Raw genomic sequence first — 20,519 nt, 5'->3', positions numbered from 1 at the left:
GATTGCCACTGAATTACAAAAGATCAGGGGTGAGAGTAGAGAGTGAAGCAAGGGTAGGAGATGAGGCAGACCTAAGAGCCATGCTCTCCTATCCTGGGGACTCAATATTAACTATCCTTAATCAGTGAGAGTTCTTAAGCAAAGGCTGCTGACCTGAGTGTTTGCAGATTGGTCCCATTATTTATATATTCTTCCTTTTTCCAATGAAATCTTAACCACATGCAAGGAAAGCACTGAATTTTCTGTCCTAACTGAAGCAGTGTCATCTGCAGAGTTCGCCCATCTCCTCAATGACTCAATCTTTTAAAATTAATTAACTACCCCATGTAGTTTTTATTTGCTCTTTCTCCCTTTTTCTTCTTTCTTTAGCAAAAGAAGTAACTAGTATTCAAGCTAAATGAGTTGTGAAAATTCTAACATCCTGCTAACCATTAGTTTCTATAACCCATGCTGGCAATGCAATATTCACTAGGGAACTCTGGCTAGCTCAAATGGTCATCTCTGAGTGAAAAAAACAAAGCAGCTAGCAATGTTAACATTGGTTTCAATGCCCTTGGACAGCACCAGATCACTTCATCTTGATGGGCTCAGAGCTACCTTCCCCCTCCCTCTTTTCTGTCTCTCCCCACCAACTACTTCAGAGATTTTTGCAGATGTACCAGATCCTCAGATATAGCTAGGGGTGCTCTCTGATTTGCCTCAACTTTGATTCTTAACAGGCCTCTCCAATGCCTCATTGCTGGCATCATTGTGAGTCTGACCTGATTTACCAGGACTCCTCCATGAGCTCCTGAAGAAGAGCAGCAGTGTGGGCAATTAGAATCTGCTCACATTCACTCACTGCTCCCTCAGTCTCCCAGGACTTTGTTCTAGTTCTGTTCAATGGCCTCATTGAACAGAATGAGTAACAGAGCACTGCTGAGATGCTAAACAATACAAGGAAAATCTCTAGCATCTGACTTGCACCTCAGTCATGGGTTACTGCAACTGTCTGTGACTCTCCACACACACCTCTGAAAAGCCATTGAGAGCCAAGAGCATGGTTTTCACTGTGAGACCAGACCAGAATAAGTTATAACTTGCAGAAAGCTTTTTTTTTTTTGTTTACAGCAGTGACAACAGTTTAGCTGTTAAATGAAACATTAGACCAGGTGTTTTATTTCCTGATGTTCTGACTCATTTTTGTGCCAAGTTGCCTCCCTAAGAGTCATATCTGCTAGTGGCCTGGATTTGCTTGCTATTTCTACACCAGGTTTTGGCATGTGGAAGCCATCATTGGAAGACAACAGACACTGAAATCCAAGTTGCCTCCAAACCCTCTTAATATCTATCCTTATAATGGTCTGGGAGGATAAAAACTGAAAATTAAAAGCCAGCAGGAGCTTGCAAGCATTTGCAGGACAGCTGTGGGTGTTACATCTCAGCTTTTGCTGTGTTCTTTCCCCACACCACACATGATGGCAGAGGGACCACAAAGGGTCACAAAGGGACCACGTGAGAGGCAAAGGGCTGCAGAGGTAGACTATGCCAGGCATTCTGATGTTTTTTACAAAACTCCCTTAAGCATGGAAGGGAGAGGCACATGCATAGAGACAGTGTGGGCCATGACCCTTCTTTCATTCCAGGACACCAAGCACAAAAAACAAGTGGCATCCATAGCAAGACATTCTTTCAAATTCATACTCTTTTAACTGCATGTCACCAACTCTCTTGCTTGCTTACTTACTTGATCTTTCTTTTCCCCTTGATAAGACTCAAGGTAATCTTGCAAGAAGTTGCTGCAGCATTTAGAAGAGAATAGATGATAAGAATATGATCCTTTTCACTGGATTTAGGGTGTATAGCTATCCTTGTTTGTTACCCACAAGTATGCACCCTAGAGAGATTTAAAGGAAAAAAAAAGGCACTGACATTCTCTCTACCTTTATTTTCTGCCAAAATTGATGTGGTGATTTTGTTTCTATAAAGGGAAGAGGTAGGTGGGAACAGCTCCCCAGGCATGTTGACTAACGAAACGTGAGCACTACATGCTGAGCATGGAGAGGAGCCCAATGTGGATGTTGGAACTGCTCAATCACACACAAGAGCCCCTGTTGCACAACCTGGCACGCTGACATGCAGCTGCACAACCAACTGCAAGACAGAGAAGGCCGACAGCTCTTTGAATCCTGCCCTGCCCTGTAATCTGCTTCTGTCACATTCAGACAGTGTAACCCTGGAGAGGACTAGCACTGCATGACACGAGATTGCTAAAAGTCAATGTAAACTGGTTTGGGAAACAAGTCTGGGAGCACTGAGCAGCCATTCATCCATATCACTATACACAAATAGAACTTAAATCCTTCTTAATGACACAAAAATAAGACTCAACAGTGATGTTTTACATAACAAAACAACAGGTTGTTGCATTATGCAGTGACTCTTACCACGGTATTCAGCTAGCCTTGAGCACACTATCTATAAGAGTAATGCTGGCAAAATGATGGCAAAACACGGTTTGGTACTGATATTACCTTACTTGAGTTCTTGTGCTCAGCTGTAAACTGAACTGTCTACATCACTAACATGAATTTCAGTGTGGAGGACTATCACAAGCATTTCATACTATCAGTGTTTGTCTGCAAGACTGAGGCCATGGTAGAGCAGAAAAAGAAGGCCAGAGGCTTCCTTTGTGTAATATTTTGGAGGAAGCCAGGTTTCATCATCCAGTTCTAAAGATCCAGTGACTGCTTTGGATGACTGAGAAACAAGGCAGTCAAGGAAACACAAGCAGAAAAAAAATGCTGAACTACCAGGACTTCCTGATGAAGACATTTCTCTTGAACACTGCAGATAGCTTAGTGAAAACCAGATGATCCAAATGCATATTTTCCCTTGAACACATTCCACACAGGTATTGTACTCATCACCAGTTATTCATTAAGCAGCATGACTAACATCTGTCATGTGGTGTTTGTTCACTCATTATCTGTCCATGGGTGAAGAAGTCTGTTGCAGTGGTATGCAGGTTGTTTTGGAAAAGGTTTTTATTTTTACAGTATTTAGTACCTGTTGTCATATATTTGGGGCACAAAACACGCTCTGTGTAAATTCTTAGCCCTAGAGGCACAAACAGTGTCATGGGGAAGTTTGGAACTTTCTACAAATGTCTTACATAGAATTCTGCATCATCTGCAGACCAGCCTTACCCTTTCTCTATGCACCAGCCTGTACCAAAGAAGCCAAAACACTTGTCACGATAGTATGCCCCCTCAACTTACTTAAACCCATACATGGCTAGGTGTATAAGACTTGAAAGCAATGATGGAGGTCTCCAAATTGGAATGGATAAAGAAAAGTGAAAAATGCAGAGCTGACAGGCACCATTGAGAACAGAGCCATCAAGCAGCCAAAAATAAATTCCATGGTGAAAAATGGCAGAGGCTTGAAGAGAGCCTTGTAGCACAACGTGCAGTCATTGCCACTACATGGCAGGTTTCCTTTGCCCGTGTCTTTTATTTGCTCCATCTAAAACAGTTTCTGACATTTATTCATTCATTTCAGGCTGTTCTAGGAAACATCTGTACGGCAAATGTGTCTTAGACACACAGCTTGGATGAAAGAGACTTCCTTTTGGACTGGACAGCCTGGAATGATGACCTATGCAAATAGTACAAATGATTGATACTTGTGGTATTGCTCACCACAGGGCTGTATGCTGTTCCTCCCTTGATTTTATTACCAGAATCCAAAACCTTCTGAATGAATAACACCAGCCTTTTCATTAACTTAGCCTAACATGAAAAGCTATGGGGCCTATGTGGCAGGTGTTGTGGGTTAACAATAAGGGTACTGTTTAATCAAAGGGAAACAGAGAGTAGAAAAGGGCCAGGAATAAAAGGATATGGAATCTTTTATGAGGTCAGGAGAGGCATTTTTAGATCAGGAGGTGCAAAGAGAGGCCAGCTACAGAAAACATTCCTTCTTGCTGCACTCAGACAGCAGTGTGAAGTTATGCTTTGTAAATTGTCCTGCCAAAGACAGAGGAATCAAAGTGAAATATCTAAATACAAGTTTGTTGATACTAACAGGATCACCTCTACTTGTAGGCTATAGTTACTGAGGGAATAAACTCCTTCTAGATGGTATTCCTTACCAGGCTTACCTCTTTGAAGCTCAGAGAAACACCAGGAGACAGTCAAACAAGTGCAATAGCATTTCAACACAGGGAAAATGGTCTGAGATTTTCAGGCTTGTTTGTTTTCAAACACTGACTGACTTAGTTACTGAGAGTACTAATTATGCAATCAGTGACTGGGCGTTTAGAGTGGCAAGCAGAAGTTGGATCAAAATTGCAAACAAACTTTCTAAAAAAATGCCTGAAAGTGCTTTTGCTCTCATCTGTGTTTTGTAGTTGCAATAGGTTCAGGGTCATTCCTGCTGTTCCTTGTGCGTTTAGGATATTGTTTCAATGGCATAAATGGCCTTTTAGTGACTTCAAGACAGATGGAGGAGAGTATCGTTTCAAAACTTAATCAAATACCTTCAAGTTACAAAGCACAGATGTTCAGGGTCAGGAACACACAAGTGTGATATTGCTGTGATGTGTCAGGCTACTGATGTTGCTGTTGGAATAACCTAACCATTTGCACATGTCTCAGAAGCTGCAAGAGCACCAAAAAGAAAACTTCATCGTAGTTCACCTACGAGAAGGGTTCCTCCAAAATACTTTTCAGTCACTTGCCATGAGCATTTACATACCCTACAGTTTTTAACTTTGTTAGTATGGATGCTCAAATTACGTAGCCAATGGCATTTCAAGTTTTGCATGGAGCATGGGATCAAGTGATAACACCTGGGAATAATTTTCAAGTAGTAATTATGCTTCATGAAATTCTTCTTTTCCTTTTAATTAAAAGTTCTGCTTTGCAACTTCATGAACTATCCCCCTATTTTTTTCCTTAATAATAACCATCATTTCTCTATGGCATTTGTTATTTTTTAAATCTTTATTATGATGTTTCTACTTCACCTCTACCACATATATATATATATATTTTAAATATTTAATTACTGAGATTTGTCAATCCTTTCCTCTTCATCATATTTCTTTTACATAACTGAGGAATCCCATGCAAAGACAGTGATGCTGATCACGTAACATGCTTGTGGATTTTGTGGTTTCTACAGTCCTGATGTCAGGAACCTCTTGCAGATGTATTTTCTGAGCACTATATACAGGTTATTAGGAAGCACTAGTTAGGGGCCGTGCCATTTTCTGTGGGCAATCTCACACAAGGGCATCCATTGGGTATAATTCAGAGCTTTACAGATACCTCCTAACCAAGGCATGTTCCCTTGCCTTTCACATGTTCTCCTTTATGTTTTGTCATACTATTTCACATATTTTCTACTTTTTTCTGTCCTTCTGTTTTTCCTCCTTCCATTTCAACTATATCCATATGAGGGAGCTGGGGGTTGTTCAGCCTGGAGAAGAGGAGGCTCAGGTGAGACCTTGTTGCTCTCTGCGACTACCTAAGGGGAGGTTGTAGCCTGGTGGCGATTGGTCTCTTCTCCCAGGCACCCAGTGATAGGCCAAGAGGACAGAGTCTCAAACTGCACCAGGACAGGTTTAGGCTGGATGTTAGGAAGAAGTTCTTCACAGAAAGATTGGCATGGGCTAGCCAGGGAGGTGGTGGAGTCATGGTCGCTGGAGGTATGTGAAAGGAGACTGGATGAGGCACTTCGTGCCATGGCTTAGTTGGTTCAAAAGTTGGACTCGATGATCTCAAAGGGCTTTTCCAACCTGGTTAATTCTGTGTGAGAAATTTCAGCTGGTTTATCTCAGTCTTTTGATCTGTTGACTCTGGCTGACACACCTATACACCCGCAAATCCCTAGTGCTAATGCAGTTGATAGCTCCGTGATTTTGAGCGTTTTTCTCTTGGGGTAGGGGTAGAAAGTTAAGTTATCCTCATAAAAACAGCATTTATAAGACAAACTATGTCCATGCCTGCTTTGCCAGAGCGCACAACACATAGCTAAATCCTCTCACTGCTTTGCTCTTTCCCTGACCCATTTAAGCCCATTTGCAGCCCCTTTCATTCAAAACTAGTCGATTTGTCTCGCTTCTGCCTTTTAAGTGTGAGTGGGGAGGGGCGTGCAGTCTTTTGTGGCTGTAAGCATGCTGCTCCTTGCTGGGTAAGGCTTCACGGACCGGGAGAGCCTCCTGTGAACTCCAACTCGCACAGGATTTTGAGCACCTCATAGCACTCACTGCTGTCTCTCTCTTGCTCCCAAACTCACACAGGCACACACAGGATGCGCGTAGTTAGGTTTACTGAACATACAAAATGCATGAAGAAAGGCAGACACAGCTCCTGGTGTGAAGGATTTGTACTGCAAATGTATGGAGAACAGCTCAGAGAATGATCCCCCAGCTTCTCTCCACAGAGGTCCTGCTCGCCTGCCTTCCCAGACTTCACTGCATCCAGGAAAGGCGCAGCTCGTCTTCATCGCTTTTCACTGCCGAAAGCGAGGAACTCCGCTAGACCTAGCTGCGCAAGAGAAAAAAAGGGAATAAAAGTGAGGAATTTTAACCCTTTCTTCCTACGGCTCGAGGAAAACTATTGGGGGGGAGGTAACCTAAAACAGCCAACCAAGGAAAAAAAACAACAAACAAACCAACCCCCCAAAAACAAAACAAAACAACCCCCCCAAAAAAACTCGAGACAAACCCACGGCTGCGAGCGCAGGGCCCAGCCCTGCTCCAGGGGGAAGGCGCCTCGGGCCGCGCTCACCTCAACGGCCCCACACCCGCTCCCAACGGCCGCGCAGGCAGAGCGGGAGGCGAGGAGGAGGGAGGTCGCGGCCTCACTCCCGTCCCCCGCGGCGGCCCCTTGCTGGCGGGCCATGGCCAGAGCCAACCACCACTCTCCCGTCCTGCCGAGACCGTCCGCCCCTAACCGGGGCCAGCCCAGAGCGCAGCAGGTTGGGCAGCACGCCGGGGCGACCCACCGGCCTTTCCCCCGGCAGTAGCCCCGCATGCGCGGGCGGGTGAAGGGAGGAAGCGGGAGGGCACCTAATTCAAAGCGCTGCTGAGGAGGGAGGGGAAAATACTGGGAGAAGTAGGCAGTCGGGGAGGTGTGGAGTGAAGCGAAGTGGAGCAGAGGAGGGAAGAAAGAGGGAGGAGGAGAAGGGAGTGGGAGGGGAGAGTGTGTGGAAGACTAAGGGAACCCGGCAGAGGCCAGAAGAGGAGGTACGGCGGACGAAGGCAGAGGTGTCAGGGGAGCGACAGGGCGGCTTCAGGCACTCACAGCTGCAGCGTGGGGCTGCCTTCCCGGCCCGCCTGCCCTCTCGCCGGCGCCATGGTGGACAGAGGACCCTTGCTGACCTCGGCCATCATTTTCTACCTGTCCATTGGGGCGGCGATCTTCGAGGTGCTGGAGGAGCCGCACTGGCGCTCGGCTACCGATGACTACAAGCGGCAGAAGACGGAGCTACTCAAGCAGTTCCCTTGCCTGGGCCAGGAGGGTCTCGACAAGATCCTGCAGGTACAACGGACTCGGCCGAGGCCAGTGGGTGCCAGGCGACGGTGGTGGCGGCGGCGGGCGGCGGCAGCAGCAGGTGCTGCCGGGCGCCCCGAAGCGAAAAATACGGCGCCTTTGGGCGGGCAGGCGGGACCAGCGCTGCCGGGCTGGAGAGCCTGGCGGCTCCCCGGGAAAGACCGACCCCGTGGCTGCATCCTTACAAAGCCCGGTGCCTGTTAACTGTCCTTCCAGCGGCAGTGCGGGGAAAGCTCTTAACCATTCCTAGCCACTTAATGACAGCGATTAAATGAGTCTGCGTTTCCTCTTTTTCCCTCCGAAATGGTAAAAGAGCTTGGGGTTAATTTTGGTTTTAGCTGGCTGGTCTTGGGGGCTGGAGGAATTCGCGCTCGGAGGCTGCGCCCACAAGTCCATCTGCTGCTAAACCAAGTAGCTGTGAATGCGACTCTTGTTTTAGCAGCCGGGGTGGTTTCTTCTGCCTCAGTGAATGTTGTGTTGGAGGGAAGGGAGGGAAGGTGAGGCCAAACGTCTTGCCCCTCTTGTGTTTAGTGTGACTTGTTTAGTTTTTTGGGGGTTGGGTGGTTTTGGTTGGTTGGCTGGTTTGGGGTTCTTTGTTTTTTACTGAGTGCTGTGGTTGTGAGGAAGACGTGTCTGAGGGTCCGAATGCAGGGCAGGTCCCGGAGGTCAGCTGGGGTAACTGGTGGAAAGGCTGAATGCCTCGCACGGGAGGGATGCTTGTAGCTCTTGCGCTGCCACTTTGCACTTCAGGAGAATGACTTCTGTCCAAGCCGTAAGGAGTTGATAATCGTCCTACCTTGCTTAGCTGGCAGAATTACCCTTCAAAACTAATGACTAATAAATAGCACGTGTTAAATCGTAGAGCGGTTTAAAAAGTGGTCAGTACCTTTTTACAGATGCGGTATCCATTAAAACACTGTGGCATGTGATGGCGAACCATGAAAAAGTAGCCCACCAACATGTGTGGGGACATGATTTCAGAACTAGTTATATGAACTAGGCTTTGTGATCGTTATGTTTCAGATATGTGGGTTTAGTAATTATTTTTATATTTACTAAAAGGCTTCTAAAGTGTGGAAGGTTGAGAAAATGGTTTATTAGTTCTGCTGGTGTAACTGATGCTGTGTGAGCATAGAAGAGCTCCTAGAAGTTTGTGCTTTAAATTCTACTTCAGTTGGTGGCTGCTTTTTGTCTGCTTCGGATAGCAGAACCTTCTGGTGGCAGTGTCCTCATTGTTACTGCTTCAGTACCCTATTAAATGTGTTTTTGTGGTGTATGGTGGATGGATAGGCAAATGGAGGCTTGACACTATAAAGGGATGTTGGAAAGTAAAGCGGTACCGTGGGTTTTTGGAGTATGCTTTTGCTGTTCTCAAATCTTACTGAAATCTTATGCTGGGTTAAATCCCAAACCTGTTTTATCATCCTCAAGAAAAAAAAATTGATTGGAAGGTATCTTAAGCTTGGCATACTTAACTTAATACAGACCTAGTGGAGAATATAGATTCTGGCTCAATTTAAGATGAAACTCAGGTTGATGTTAGAAAATAGTCAGCTGTATTTTTTCCCTGTGGTCCTCATCACAATTAATCTTGAAGTGTCCGAAAGGTCTTGCTTAAAAAACAAAATTACAAGTATAAAATTATTGGGCAGATCGTTAAACTGGATGGTTTGACAGAGCATACTATAGGATGGAGATGGGTGCAGGGCAGTGAGGAGTAAAAAACAGTAGTATGATATGAACTATGGCCAGATCAAAATACTTGTTTTGAATGTCTCTCCAAGTCACACTGTGGAGGTCCTCTCCTCTTCAGTGCATGTTAGCTCCTGATGATATTCTTATGGTTATGTGATTTCACTTTTGCCTCTCTACTACTTTCAACTATACTTTAGTTTCTGTGCTGTCTTGCTGGTCCAATGGTTCCTAATTGATATCCTGCTGTCTTAAATTCAGGTTAGCTAAAATGGGAGTCTCACTCTAACTCTTGCTGGTAACCAGAAACTTCATTGCTTCCTTTCTTCCAGACTTGTAGTTTTCGTCCTATTCTTATTCAACTTCTATGTGAGAAGTGATAGAAAGAGAAGGAGTTGTATTTCTTACAGAAGAGAATGGCAGGCAGAGTGAAGTGTAGTGTACCTAAAGGAAGCTGGGGTGGAGAGGAATGAGAAATTCGTCCTGAGTAAGCTGTAAAGTATATCAGGAATACTCATTGTGGTTGTCCTTTCTCACCCACTATCTGTGCTGCCTCTGTTGGGTTCTACTGAATCTTTGAAATGTCGCTAGCATCCGTTGTATCCTCTTACCATCCAGAGTGTTGTTTATTTGAAAATGTGCAATTCCTGCTCCACCCCAAATCCTTACCTTTGTTTTGTTCCCGAGTCTCTTCCATGGACTCCCTGAACTTGTTCTTGGGATTTTGCATGACTTTACTAATTCCTCTGTTCTTGTTTAAAGTAGCCTTCAACCTTCATACCAGAGCCTTTTGTCTCTGTGTTCAGTCACCACTGACACCCAGGTGACTCTACAGAGCTATGCCGAGCTTTGCTATTGCTTTGCTAACATTCACTTTATCCACTGTTTAAAATGGGGATATTAAAGTTCAAGCACCATAATCAACTGTATGTTACATGGTTGTTAGCATATGCAAGGATTCTGTGAAAAGTTGAGCTAACAATACTGATGTCACTCTGAAAGGTGACATCACAGAGATTAGTCTGTGCTGCCCTTGTTTCTCACTCAGGTTAACTCTTGTGTTCAACTGAGCCTTACATTAGTGGTGTATGCAATGGAAACTGTTTGGAATGGCTACAAAGGGAGATCTGTAGTGTGATTTTAAAACACAAGTAGGTTATCAACACAGGCTTTCAATTCACATACAGACTAGTATCTCTCTACCAACAGTTTAAGTGATTAAGTGGGCTGTTAAATGCGGTCTGGAGTTTGCCAAAACAAAAAGATTTTTACAACACATTGCAGTAGAAATATATTGCAATAAATACTTATCTATATGCATTTATCATACTGCAAAACCTCAAAAGCTGGATATTGTAAGATATGCTAGAAAGTTTTCTCCCCAATCCTGAGAAATGCCTAAAAATGAACTTCTTTTAAAAGTCTCCTAAGTGAAGAATCCGTTTCCTTTTGATTATTTTATGTGCCATATAACTTATAAATATGTGCTAAAGAAAGTACTTTAAACTCTCCTTGGGCCAGTGATACATAGACCATGATTTAAAAAGTGTCTCTGGACCTTGGATAGGATGGTTGCTGCCTGCCTGTTGTCTTCCAAGTAAAGCTGATTGCTCAGATGAAAATGTCTGAGACGCTTTACACAACAATTTACGTAGGCCTCCAAGATACTCAGCCCCAATGATGTATTGGCACAAACTGTGCAATCTGACCCCACTATGTATAGTAACCTTAGAATAGAAATGTCTCAATGCTATGGTATATCTGCAGAAAGAAACGTTTTTAATAGTGATATAGCTCTGCCACATTTATTGGAATTAGAATAGTGTAACACTTCTGTCTGTTTATTAAAAAGACTTTTTGCTGTGGCCAGAAGTTCTGAGGCTCTGTAGGAAGGAAGAGAAGGCAGAGATCCACAGTGATAATACCTTTGCCTACCCTGCTGCAGAAATGAGTTTTGGTGACTGAAGCCAATGTAAGCCAGTTCAGTAATTTCCCTCTTCTCCAGTTCCTTACTTTTACTCTTTATTGCTCCATCCTGATTGTGAAACATCAGCCTAATGATAAAGGAGCTATTCATGCAAGGAGGAACCCTCTTGACCCTCGTGTCACTATTCACAGGAACTAAAGTCTCGCCAACACTCAGTCACATTTTATTTACTGGGAAGTCTCCTTTAGTGGCCCACCGAAGCCATAAAAATAATTAAATGCTGCCCATTGATAAACATCAGGGTTGGTGAAAAGAAAGGTCTTACCTGAAGACGAGTGAAAATGGTTACTTTAAAAACAGAGCAGTAAAATTTAGAAAGAAACTGCTGGCTCTATTTAGGAGAAGTAGACAGCCACGCTGAGTATAAGGACAAATAATTGACATCTTTATTTGAAAAGCATGCAAGACTCTAAACAGGCCTGAGAGATAACTTTAAAAACCTAAATGTTTAGACTTAAAGCCCAGTGCTGTGAGCAAATATTTGGAAGACTTTTAAGGAGAGCTTCTGCTGGATATACGTGCCACACAGAAGGGTTATGCTAATGGAAATAACACTCAAGTGGCTTAATAGTAGCTTCTCCCCTCTTTTTTTAAAGCTAGACTATGGTATCTACTCACATACCGACAAGTGCATTTACAGGATTTTGTTTTGTGTTTAGGATGCTGAAGTTTCTGTATTTGTTTATTTTTGGAGCTTGTCAGTTTTATGAGACTTCAAAAATAGCCTGTGATTCTGAGCACAGTTTTCCACAATGCTTTACTTCCAAGCCCCCACCTCGAAGTTTAAATCTATATGAAATACTCCTTGACCCTACAAAAGCTAGGTTTTAAATGCTTTTGATTAGCTCAACATTAATAAAGAAATTATGGCTTTAGCTTAAATTTTGTATAGTGATTTTTCCCAACATAAACTTAATAGCATAATTTATATTCTTCTGTTGATTTATGAAACTGAATTTCTTAGTTGGAATGTCAGATGAACCGTTTCTTTCAAGGCTAAGACTCCTGAATGGGCTGAACAAAGTCAAGCTGAGCAGCTATCAGACAAGGACAAGAGACTGCCAACAGAACATCTTTAACTGCAAAGCAGTTGATAACTACAGCTGATACCTCTCAGATAGAAACTTGACAGCACAAATTGAGAGTTCTGCCTGAGAAGTAGGTAATGCTAGATTTTTCAAATGTATTCTGCACCCTCTAAATTCAGCAGGGATGAACCAAAATGAAAATACAGGACTGCTGTAAACTCTTCTCTATTAACCCAGGCTTCTCACCCCATAAGTTACAGACATTGGCACTTGATTGGGAGAAGGAAAGAGGACAGGGCAGCAGTATGTGGTTGGGAGAAGGAAGGAGGACAGGGCAGCAGTATGTGGTTGGGAGAAGGAAAGAGGACAGGGCAGCAGTATGTGGTTGGGAGAAGGAAAGAGGACAGGGCAGCAGTATGTGGTTGGGAGAAGGAAAGAGGACAGGGCAGCAGTATGTGGTTGGGAGAAGGAAAGAGGACAGGGCAGCAGTATGCTGATCCACAGTTTTTCTCTGTCTGTTTCTACATGCAACTTTGCATGTAAGCATGCATGCTTTTCTGTTGTGTATTCTTTTTTTTCCTTCTTCCCCCCCTCTCCCGCCCCTGTTTAACCATTACGTTGTTTAAACTTTCTTGGAACATAGTTAAACAAAGCTTAAAGTGCATACACTGCAACTCTCTGCTGATGGAGCAATAGCAATCGATCAGAAGTTATAATTTTTCTGCTATGGGCCTTTTTTTTATGCTGTGGACGTCATCCTTCAGTGCTTGTAATTTATCTTTGTGTTACTTTAGGACAGAATATGTGTATTACCTGACATGCTACTTTCTGCTGCTAGGTGTGTTTTCTGACAAGCTCTGCTCTAGGGACTATGACATTCAAGGGAATTTACTGACCATCAACAGCTCGTTGTCCTGAAAGATCTTGGAATCCCTGCTTTGGTTCATACTGTGTAACTAGTTATTGCCAGATACCTTCTGTAACCAGTGAACATACAGGGTAAAGATGAGTTTGTATAGCTTTCCTTTTTTAAAAACAAATTTTGATTAATACTAATTAAACAAAATTTATTGTTTTGCTTTTGTCTGGATACTGTTAACAGCGATCATAACTTGTGCTGGTACTGCAAACAGATGCCAACAGGGTAAGGTACAACCAGAAACAAGCTGCATTCTAATTGATTGGCAGTCTCGGGGGAGCAAGTGAGAGGGGTGTTGTGCTTCGGTACTATGGTCCATACTGATCACAGTGCTGGTGTTTGCAGAGATTTTACTTTGGTGCTGACTGTGGTCTTATGGATTGAATGCTTATGAGCAAGTATTTCAGTTTCTTCATGGAGTATATGAGTTCAGAATCTGCACTCGCATGTGAAGGTCTCTAGAGTGCTACAGATACCTTCAGGAAAGCCACACTTAGATGCGGATTGAACCCCTGAAATATGGCATGCAATACACTCTGCATTTTTACTAGCTCTGTTTATTGAAGGGATAACTTAGGCCTGTAGGCTTAGCTTTGTCTCCCTGTATTTCCTGTGTTCGTTCAGGTTCAGGTTTCTCAGCTGATCCTGCATATTGTCTCTAAAATGCCAAGTTTTTTAGCAGAGACTGTCAGACTGCCAGTTTTTTTGTGTCCATCCATCTTATGTTTTGTGTTAGTTGTGTACTCATTAACACTTTCACTGCAGTCAGGATAGATCCTTCCTAGATGTTCCTTGCTGTAGAAGCTCATATTTAACAGTCAAATCGGTAAAGAAGGGGTGGATTTTGTTTGTGTTTTTGGTATTGTGTTGTGTGAACTCTAACGGATAAAAGGCACTATTAGGTGCCAAGTAGCTTCTGAAATGTTTTAAATTCAGTCCTCATGCACTGCTTTCTTGAGAAACATGAGTGATAAAAAAGGACTATGAAACCAGTAGTAGGTTGTGTATCATAATTTCTGAATCTGAAATCAAGTTGCTTTTCGAACAGTATGCCTCTGTAGTGTTTCCTGTGATAGGCCTGTGGGTTTTCACCTCTGTTGGTAAGATCAGTTGCTACAGGTCACCACACCTATAGGACTATATTTCTGCCTTAAAGAAAAGGTAGGTGTGAATTGTGATTGAGAAAACTAGCAGATACTAAGCTGACTTTGTTCTATGCTGGCATCTTACAGATACTGTGTAAGCAGACTCCAGCTGCTGAGAAACAAAATGCAGATCTGTATGTCTCTTTGAGGTTGCAACAGGTGCAAAAAAAGGTTCCAGTTGGACTATGGCAGGTATCTGAACTCTGATCCTTCTTAGAAACAAAGATGGCAGTTGTTTAATATTAATTTGGACTCCAAAGTCAACCATAAGATAATGGCAGCAATGAGTGATAGCTAATGGAACTTGAGACGGTCCAGAGGCAGAAAGCAGTCAGATATTACACAGTATTTTTGGTGGCTTGGCTAAAAGGCAAAATTCTATGCTGATGACTTCTGTATGACCTCCAAGTGCTTACATTGCTGCTCCTCTCTATTACTGCCAACCCACTTCAAGGGAGTAAAAAAAGCTTTAGAGGAAAAGTTTCTCAATAATTATGTGTGATCCCATGTTAGAGAAGCAGCACCTGTAGTAGGTATGTTTGTTCTGGCCAATGAGAGAAGTGAGGCTGAGTCTCCTCCAGGCAGCAAAGGCAGTGGGGAGGTGATTGGAGCCAAGTAGCTGTATAAAAAGACATCTAATCAAACTCGCTGGTGGTGCCAATTTCTACCTTGGCTTTTCTTTCATCAGTCTGGCTGGAACCCTCACCATACTATATGTTAAAATAGTTAACCAACAGCTGTTGCTATTACTGCTAAGCAGCTTCATGCACTGTAATGCAAATAAGTTAAAATGAAGTTAAATAGTTGAATTGTGGTAACTTTCTAGTTAAATAAGAATTTCATCCTTCAAGCCAGTGTTAAGTGGTGCGTCTTTGCCTGCAGAATGACACAAGAGCAGTTTTGTAATCAAGGCTTGCCTCTTTGGCCCGGGGGCTTTTGAAAGGCACTGGCATTGACGCTTAGAAAATCATTATTTCTTGTTGGTATTGGTGCACTCTTAAAGCTTCTCACCTGCACCACTGTCAGTTTGCTCTTTTAAAATGCTACTTCCATGTTTCTGACTTTTCTTGTTGTTAACAGCTTTTGGGGTAGAAAGCCAGCAAAGGGAGGGGAAGAATGAAAAACATTGAGGTTGCATCTATTGTAGCAGAAAAAAAACAGTAGCTAACTTTATTATGTCTCTATGTGATTTGTGATGGTAATAATTGGACTTTCAAGGTAGTATCTTAGCTGAATTGTGACTGTAGCATGATTATGCTTGTTCATGAAGTTGCTATGTAGTCTCTCTAAGGTCTGTCAACCTGATTAACGAAAAGAGCATAGACATCTTCATCTTGCATTTAAGAAAAGTAAAATATAGTTCAAGCTCTGAGACTGCCTGAGCTTTATTTGCACGTGTTTTAAGAATGCATGCTCAGCTGCGTTACAATTAGATGGCTCATTGGCCAGCTGTCTCCACAGCTGGGCTGTGTCTTGTTTACTAGCAAAGAAACACTTTGGGGGGGAATTGTTTCACCCTAGGTATTGACTTTGTGCTTTCAGCTGGATTCTGTTAATCTTTCTCAGGAAAACCGTCTCACTTATTTGAGGTAACTGCATCTTTTCTGTGGTTTTGATGATTCTGAGAATCTTGCATAACCAAGCACTTTTAAGCTAGAGGGTTCTCTAGCAGTGTGCAAGTGCTTCCTCTTTCTCAGCTTTTAAGAAGGTAATAGATGAATGCTGAACGGTCAGATGTCAGTTGCAGGAAATCCAGGCTAAGAAGGAGGAGACTGTAACAACCAGAAGCTAGCAAAGTGGTTTGACTTTCTTACATCCTCAGGGATGGCACAGTTGAGAAGTGACAGGGCACACCGCATGTCAATGCTGTAAATTACTCTTGCCTTCAACTTGTCTTAGAGGTTTAGAAGTGACAGCAAACTTCCTGAATTTGGAGGAGTGCAGAGTTTGGTAGTCTTAATGTTGAAAGGTATTTTTCAGTTAACTACCACTTACTCAAAAGACTTTCTACAGGCTATATACAATGACTTGTTTACCATTGTTTTTTGACTTGGAACTAAATGTGATAAAGACTGAAAAGATCATTGGAAAATGATTGCATATCTGCTCTGTTTTTTGTCAAAGTTATGGATTGAAAGCTGCCTTAGGAAGAAAGCCCCTTCTGTGTACTTGATAATATAGTGCTGAACATAATAGAATAGCAGAATATTGTGTTCGAGCATACTTGTTGTGTGTGATTCCTGCAAAAATGGGGTTTGTGTGTATGCTGACAGCTGTGCTTAAGAAATATGCTAGTGCGTAGGCAGCTCTTAACCAACAAATGGATGCTATCACCAGCTATTCACTTTCTCTGCAGAAGAAATGAGATAGGCTAGGCAAGTTATGCTTCTACAGGTCTGAGGATGTTTAGATCAGGCTATTTGCAAGCATACTTAGTTACTGATTGCACTTCTTTCTGCCTTGCTTTAACTATGCTGGCTGATCTCTATATTTGAAAGCATTCATCCAGAGCACACTCCTTTCCTTCCCCAATCTTCCTCGAAGATCAGTCTTTAGCTAATCTAGTGTTGAAGGGATTTACATTAACATAACAAAATTTTGTTGCAGGTTAAGCCCTGGATAAACCTAAATACATAGTAACAGGAGTGTCAAAGCAGATAACATTTCTGAGGCAGGATTTTCCCCCATGTTACTCCTCTTAACATAAACCCATCGCTTTACTATTCATACAAAGCATCCTGTCCATGTTGACGTTGGAAGCCTGCCTTGCCTGATTGATGGACCAGTACAGGGAGAGACACTTGTGGGGTCGCAGTTATATAAAGTTTTGGTTGGTCCTGGAAACTTCACTGTTTATTTGCCTTAACAAGGTGACTTAGTAAAGGTCCTGTCACAAAGTGTTAATAGCCCACAGTGTAACTCTTTTTTGCTCCTATTCTGTAAGTCAAAATTCTAATGAATTAAAAATGTTACACTTGGTGACCCTGCTCCTCACAAACCTGTTCACTTTTAGTCTATTGGTTTGATTTGATGCTGTTGGGACAAATGTTTTGTAAACTCCATGAACTGTCAAATAAGTAACAATTGTTACTGGAACTGGTTTTTTAAACTTTTTTTTTCTCACTTGTTTCTCCTTAAGATAGGAAACTTAACACACTTTTGCAGCAGCTTCTAGTTTGTCTTCAGACAAGCAAGATCTTTAATACTGTATTGAAATTTGAGGATCAAATGGATGTGCTCATGAAACCAAAAGCCTATAACATTTTGGTTCTAGTTACTAAGAAACAAACTCCAGTTTCTAGAGTATTCTAACAAATTGAGTTCTGTAAATTTCCTTATCTGAAGCATGTTTGTTTGCATAGTTATAAAGGAGAGAGATCATACTATGCTTCCTAATAGAATGTTACTGTGTTCTGCATTTCAGTCACTGAGTCAAAAGGCTTATTGAAGCCTGTGTAAGTGAACATGTCAAACGTGGATTACACCTGTGTTTTGGCTTGTCGTAATGAACTGTTGTCATACATGGAAAGTGTGTGGGCAGGGAGTGGGGCAAGCAGCATTTTAAAGTTGATTTCCCTTTTCACTTATTCAGTATACTAATAAGGCATTTCTGCCCAAATATTCCAGATTACACCATTTACTGGGGGGAAGGGGAGGTTTGAAAGATTAACTGTGCTTCTGGGTTGCTGCTACAGGTCTTGTGGTCTTGTTTGGATGAGGGGGGAAAATAACAATTGGAACACTTCAAAGTTCCCCTTCCAACCCTTTCCCATCTGGTAAATTAATCTGAGCAAACTTTTTTATTGACACTAGGATTGTTTTGGCTTAGTTTAACTCTACTTAGATCAGTTGCAGCTATATGGAAATGTATTGTTTTGGACAAGCAAACTGCTGCATGGGTTAGCATTTGTTTATGCAATCGGTACCAACTCTGTTGCAATAGTCTCATGTAAACATTGTCTGCTCCTAACCCTGCATAATACAGGTCACCAACTGGTGTGAGGGCTTGATTAAACTCTACTCTTCTGCTTCCACTTTCTTATCTCTAAAATGAGGACAACAGCATTTTCCAAAGCTCTTTTTAAAGGGGAGTTGGCTGCTTTAGTCACCATGTATGCAGTCAGATAGGAAGGAAAACTGATCTGCTACTATAGATTGTTTCAACTTCTTAATTTCAGCTGATGCAAGTTAAAAGTTGTTGAAATACTTTTTTTTTTTTTCTTCTCAAGCCAAGGAAAAGTGTTATAAGAATATTGGCAGGGGGGCCATCAAAATTGAATTGCACTAATGAGAGCTATGAAATTGTCTGACGGGTTTTATTTCAGAATAAGAGTAATCAGATGCCAAAGAAAAGTTGGGACACTCAGCATCTGCAGAACAGCTGCAGTTCTCATGCAGAAGTAACCTTTAGATAATTTGTCTTCAAAATATGTCTATGTGGAACTTGGGAAAGTGAAAAGGAAACAATTCTATAATTGCATTAATCGCAAGAGTAAAGGAATGTTGGTGAAGCACTGGATTTGCTTTTCATCAAAATAGTTTGTTAAACAGTTCATTAAACTGGAATCTAGCCCTGAAACTGATGGGGGAAAAATTGATAGCAGCCATTAAATTCTGCAGTCATGATCTGTCAAAGAAGCCCGCTGCCATTACAAAACTGTTGTACATCCATTGCTCATAAGTTGAAAGGATAAAGTTAAGCAGCATTGGTTTGTTAAAGCATAGGATCTGCAACTATGACAAATAGGTAAGCTTTAGCATTTCATTTTGCAGTGAGAAAATAGTTTCCAGTTAAGTCATTTGCTGAATTATGAGTTTCACTTATTATTTGACTCTGCAGAAGGCGACAAAAAGGAAGTAACCTTGTTGATCTCTTTCCATTAATACTACTCATGTTGTCTGTTCTGTAAATGATGACTTATAGGAAAATTAACTGTGCTATACATCATACACAAGCAAGTCTTAGTGCATGCTGTAAAAATATTGTCATGCCTCCAAGAGGTTAATACCCTTACAAATTAGAACTTTTTTTCCAGAGGAAACAGTAACACCTATTTGTACTGCAGAATGGAAGTAGAGCTCAATAATTTGGTTGGTTTTTAAATGGGCTTTTACTACTCGAGTCTCTATTTACTTCACATTTCATCCTAAAATTAAACTTTTCCAAAACTTGGGACTTTGTTGGAGAATTAATCATTTTCTCATTACAATAGTTCAGTCTTTTTCACACATCTAGGCCAGGAGGTCACTAAAAGTGTGCAGTTAGCTATTTCTCACGGTAAGGAGGTTAGCAGCAGGACAGCAAGTGTTGGAAACTTAATTATTCAACTATAATGGTTTGATTTGCCAAAAAACTTCTGATCAGAGTGGCCTTAAGTTGTTCTGTGCTTTCTCTTAGAGGTGTGATCACATTCTTGATTTAATTTCTAAGAATAAAAGCTACCAATGCAGCCATGAGAGAGTTAATTAATACACACTTAAGGTAACAGTTTTTCTGTCAAGTCACATGAGCAGTGCTCTCTTGGCCTCAATTTGCCTTGCTAAGGAAGAAGTAGCATGTCCTTAGGTCCAGCCTTTTTTGGGCAAAACATCCTTTTGAGGCCTTATTCTTGAATTTACTGCATGAAAACTGGAGCCTCACCCTTGAGGCATTCCTTTTAGTAGTTTGGGAAAGCAACAGAATTTTCACGAGGATGGAAAGAAAGGCATAACACAACTGTGAAATCAGTAAGACAACAAGGTTTAAAAAAAAACACCTGTACACTTTTCTAACCTACTTGAGAGATTTTCAGTCAAAACACACCCCAAGTGCCTATTTTTAAAACAACGTTTTGTTTGTGGGGGAAAACTGCAAGGACAGATAAAACTCTTGCTTTGCTTTTTTACACTCCCCCCACCTCTTTCATATCTGCTTAATCTGAAGACGGTATCTTTTGTGTTATGTCTGTAGCTGTAAGAGTAATCTGTAAACTTTCAGTAGAATAGCACTTTGTGTGAGTAAGGAATGCAAATCATTGCAAAATAAGTAACACTGACTTGTACTTCTCTTAAATGTGATGAGGCTTCACAAAATTAGTAGGGACACATTTCCATTTTGTAGAACCACTAACCAGCATGCTCAGTAGAGGAAATTAAGTGTATTACTGAAAGACCTTTTTAAACTCCTGTTAGAAGTCAGCCAGGGAAAATTTAAATCAAACTGGT

At 41.9% G+C, this 20,519-nt stretch overlaps 2 protein-coding genes and 1 long non-coding RNA gene across 3 annotated transcripts in view; 2 read left to right on the top strand and 1 right to left on the bottom strand.

The window, feature by feature from the left end:
• Positions 1–4,920, top strand: part of KCNK17 (potassium two pore domain channel subfamily K member 17) — a 114,040-nt gene extending 109,120 nt beyond the window's left edge. Inside the window, exon 7 of the transcript XR_010305544.1 lies at positions 3,544–4,920. The gene's annotated coding sequence lies outside the window, so the exon portion shown is untranslated. The remainder of the gene's footprint in view (positions 1–3,543) is intronic.
• Positions 4,921–6,301: 1,381 nt separating this feature from the next.
• Positions 6,302–7,369, bottom strand: LOC135183380 (uncharacterized). The gene is made up of 2 exons (XR_010305543.1): positions 7,296–7,369; positions 6,302–6,536 (listed from the first exon to the last, which is right to left on the bottom strand). It is a non-coding gene; the product is annotated as an uncharacterized LOC135183380 (long non-coding RNA).
• The window catches only part of KCNK5 (potassium two pore domain channel subfamily K member 5), a 34,921-nt gene continuing 21,748 nt past the window's right edge, over positions 7,347–20,519 (top strand). The window contains exon 1 of the mRNA XM_064158314.1: positions 7,347–7,532. Coding sequence (XP_064014384.1) covers positions 7,347–7,532 — 186 coding nt within the window. The remainder of the gene's footprint in view (positions 7,533–20,519) is intronic.

This window comes from Pogoniulus pusillus, chromosome 18 (assembly GCF_015220805.1).
Source record: "Pogoniulus pusillus isolate bPogPus1 chromosome 18, bPogPus1.pri, whole genome shotgun sequence".
In the NCBI taxonomy this organism is placed as follows: Eukaryota; Metazoa; Chordata; class Aves; order Piciformes; family Lybiidae; genus Pogoniulus; species Pogoniulus pusillus.
This window is presented reverse-complemented; position numbering and strand designations above follow the sequence as displayed.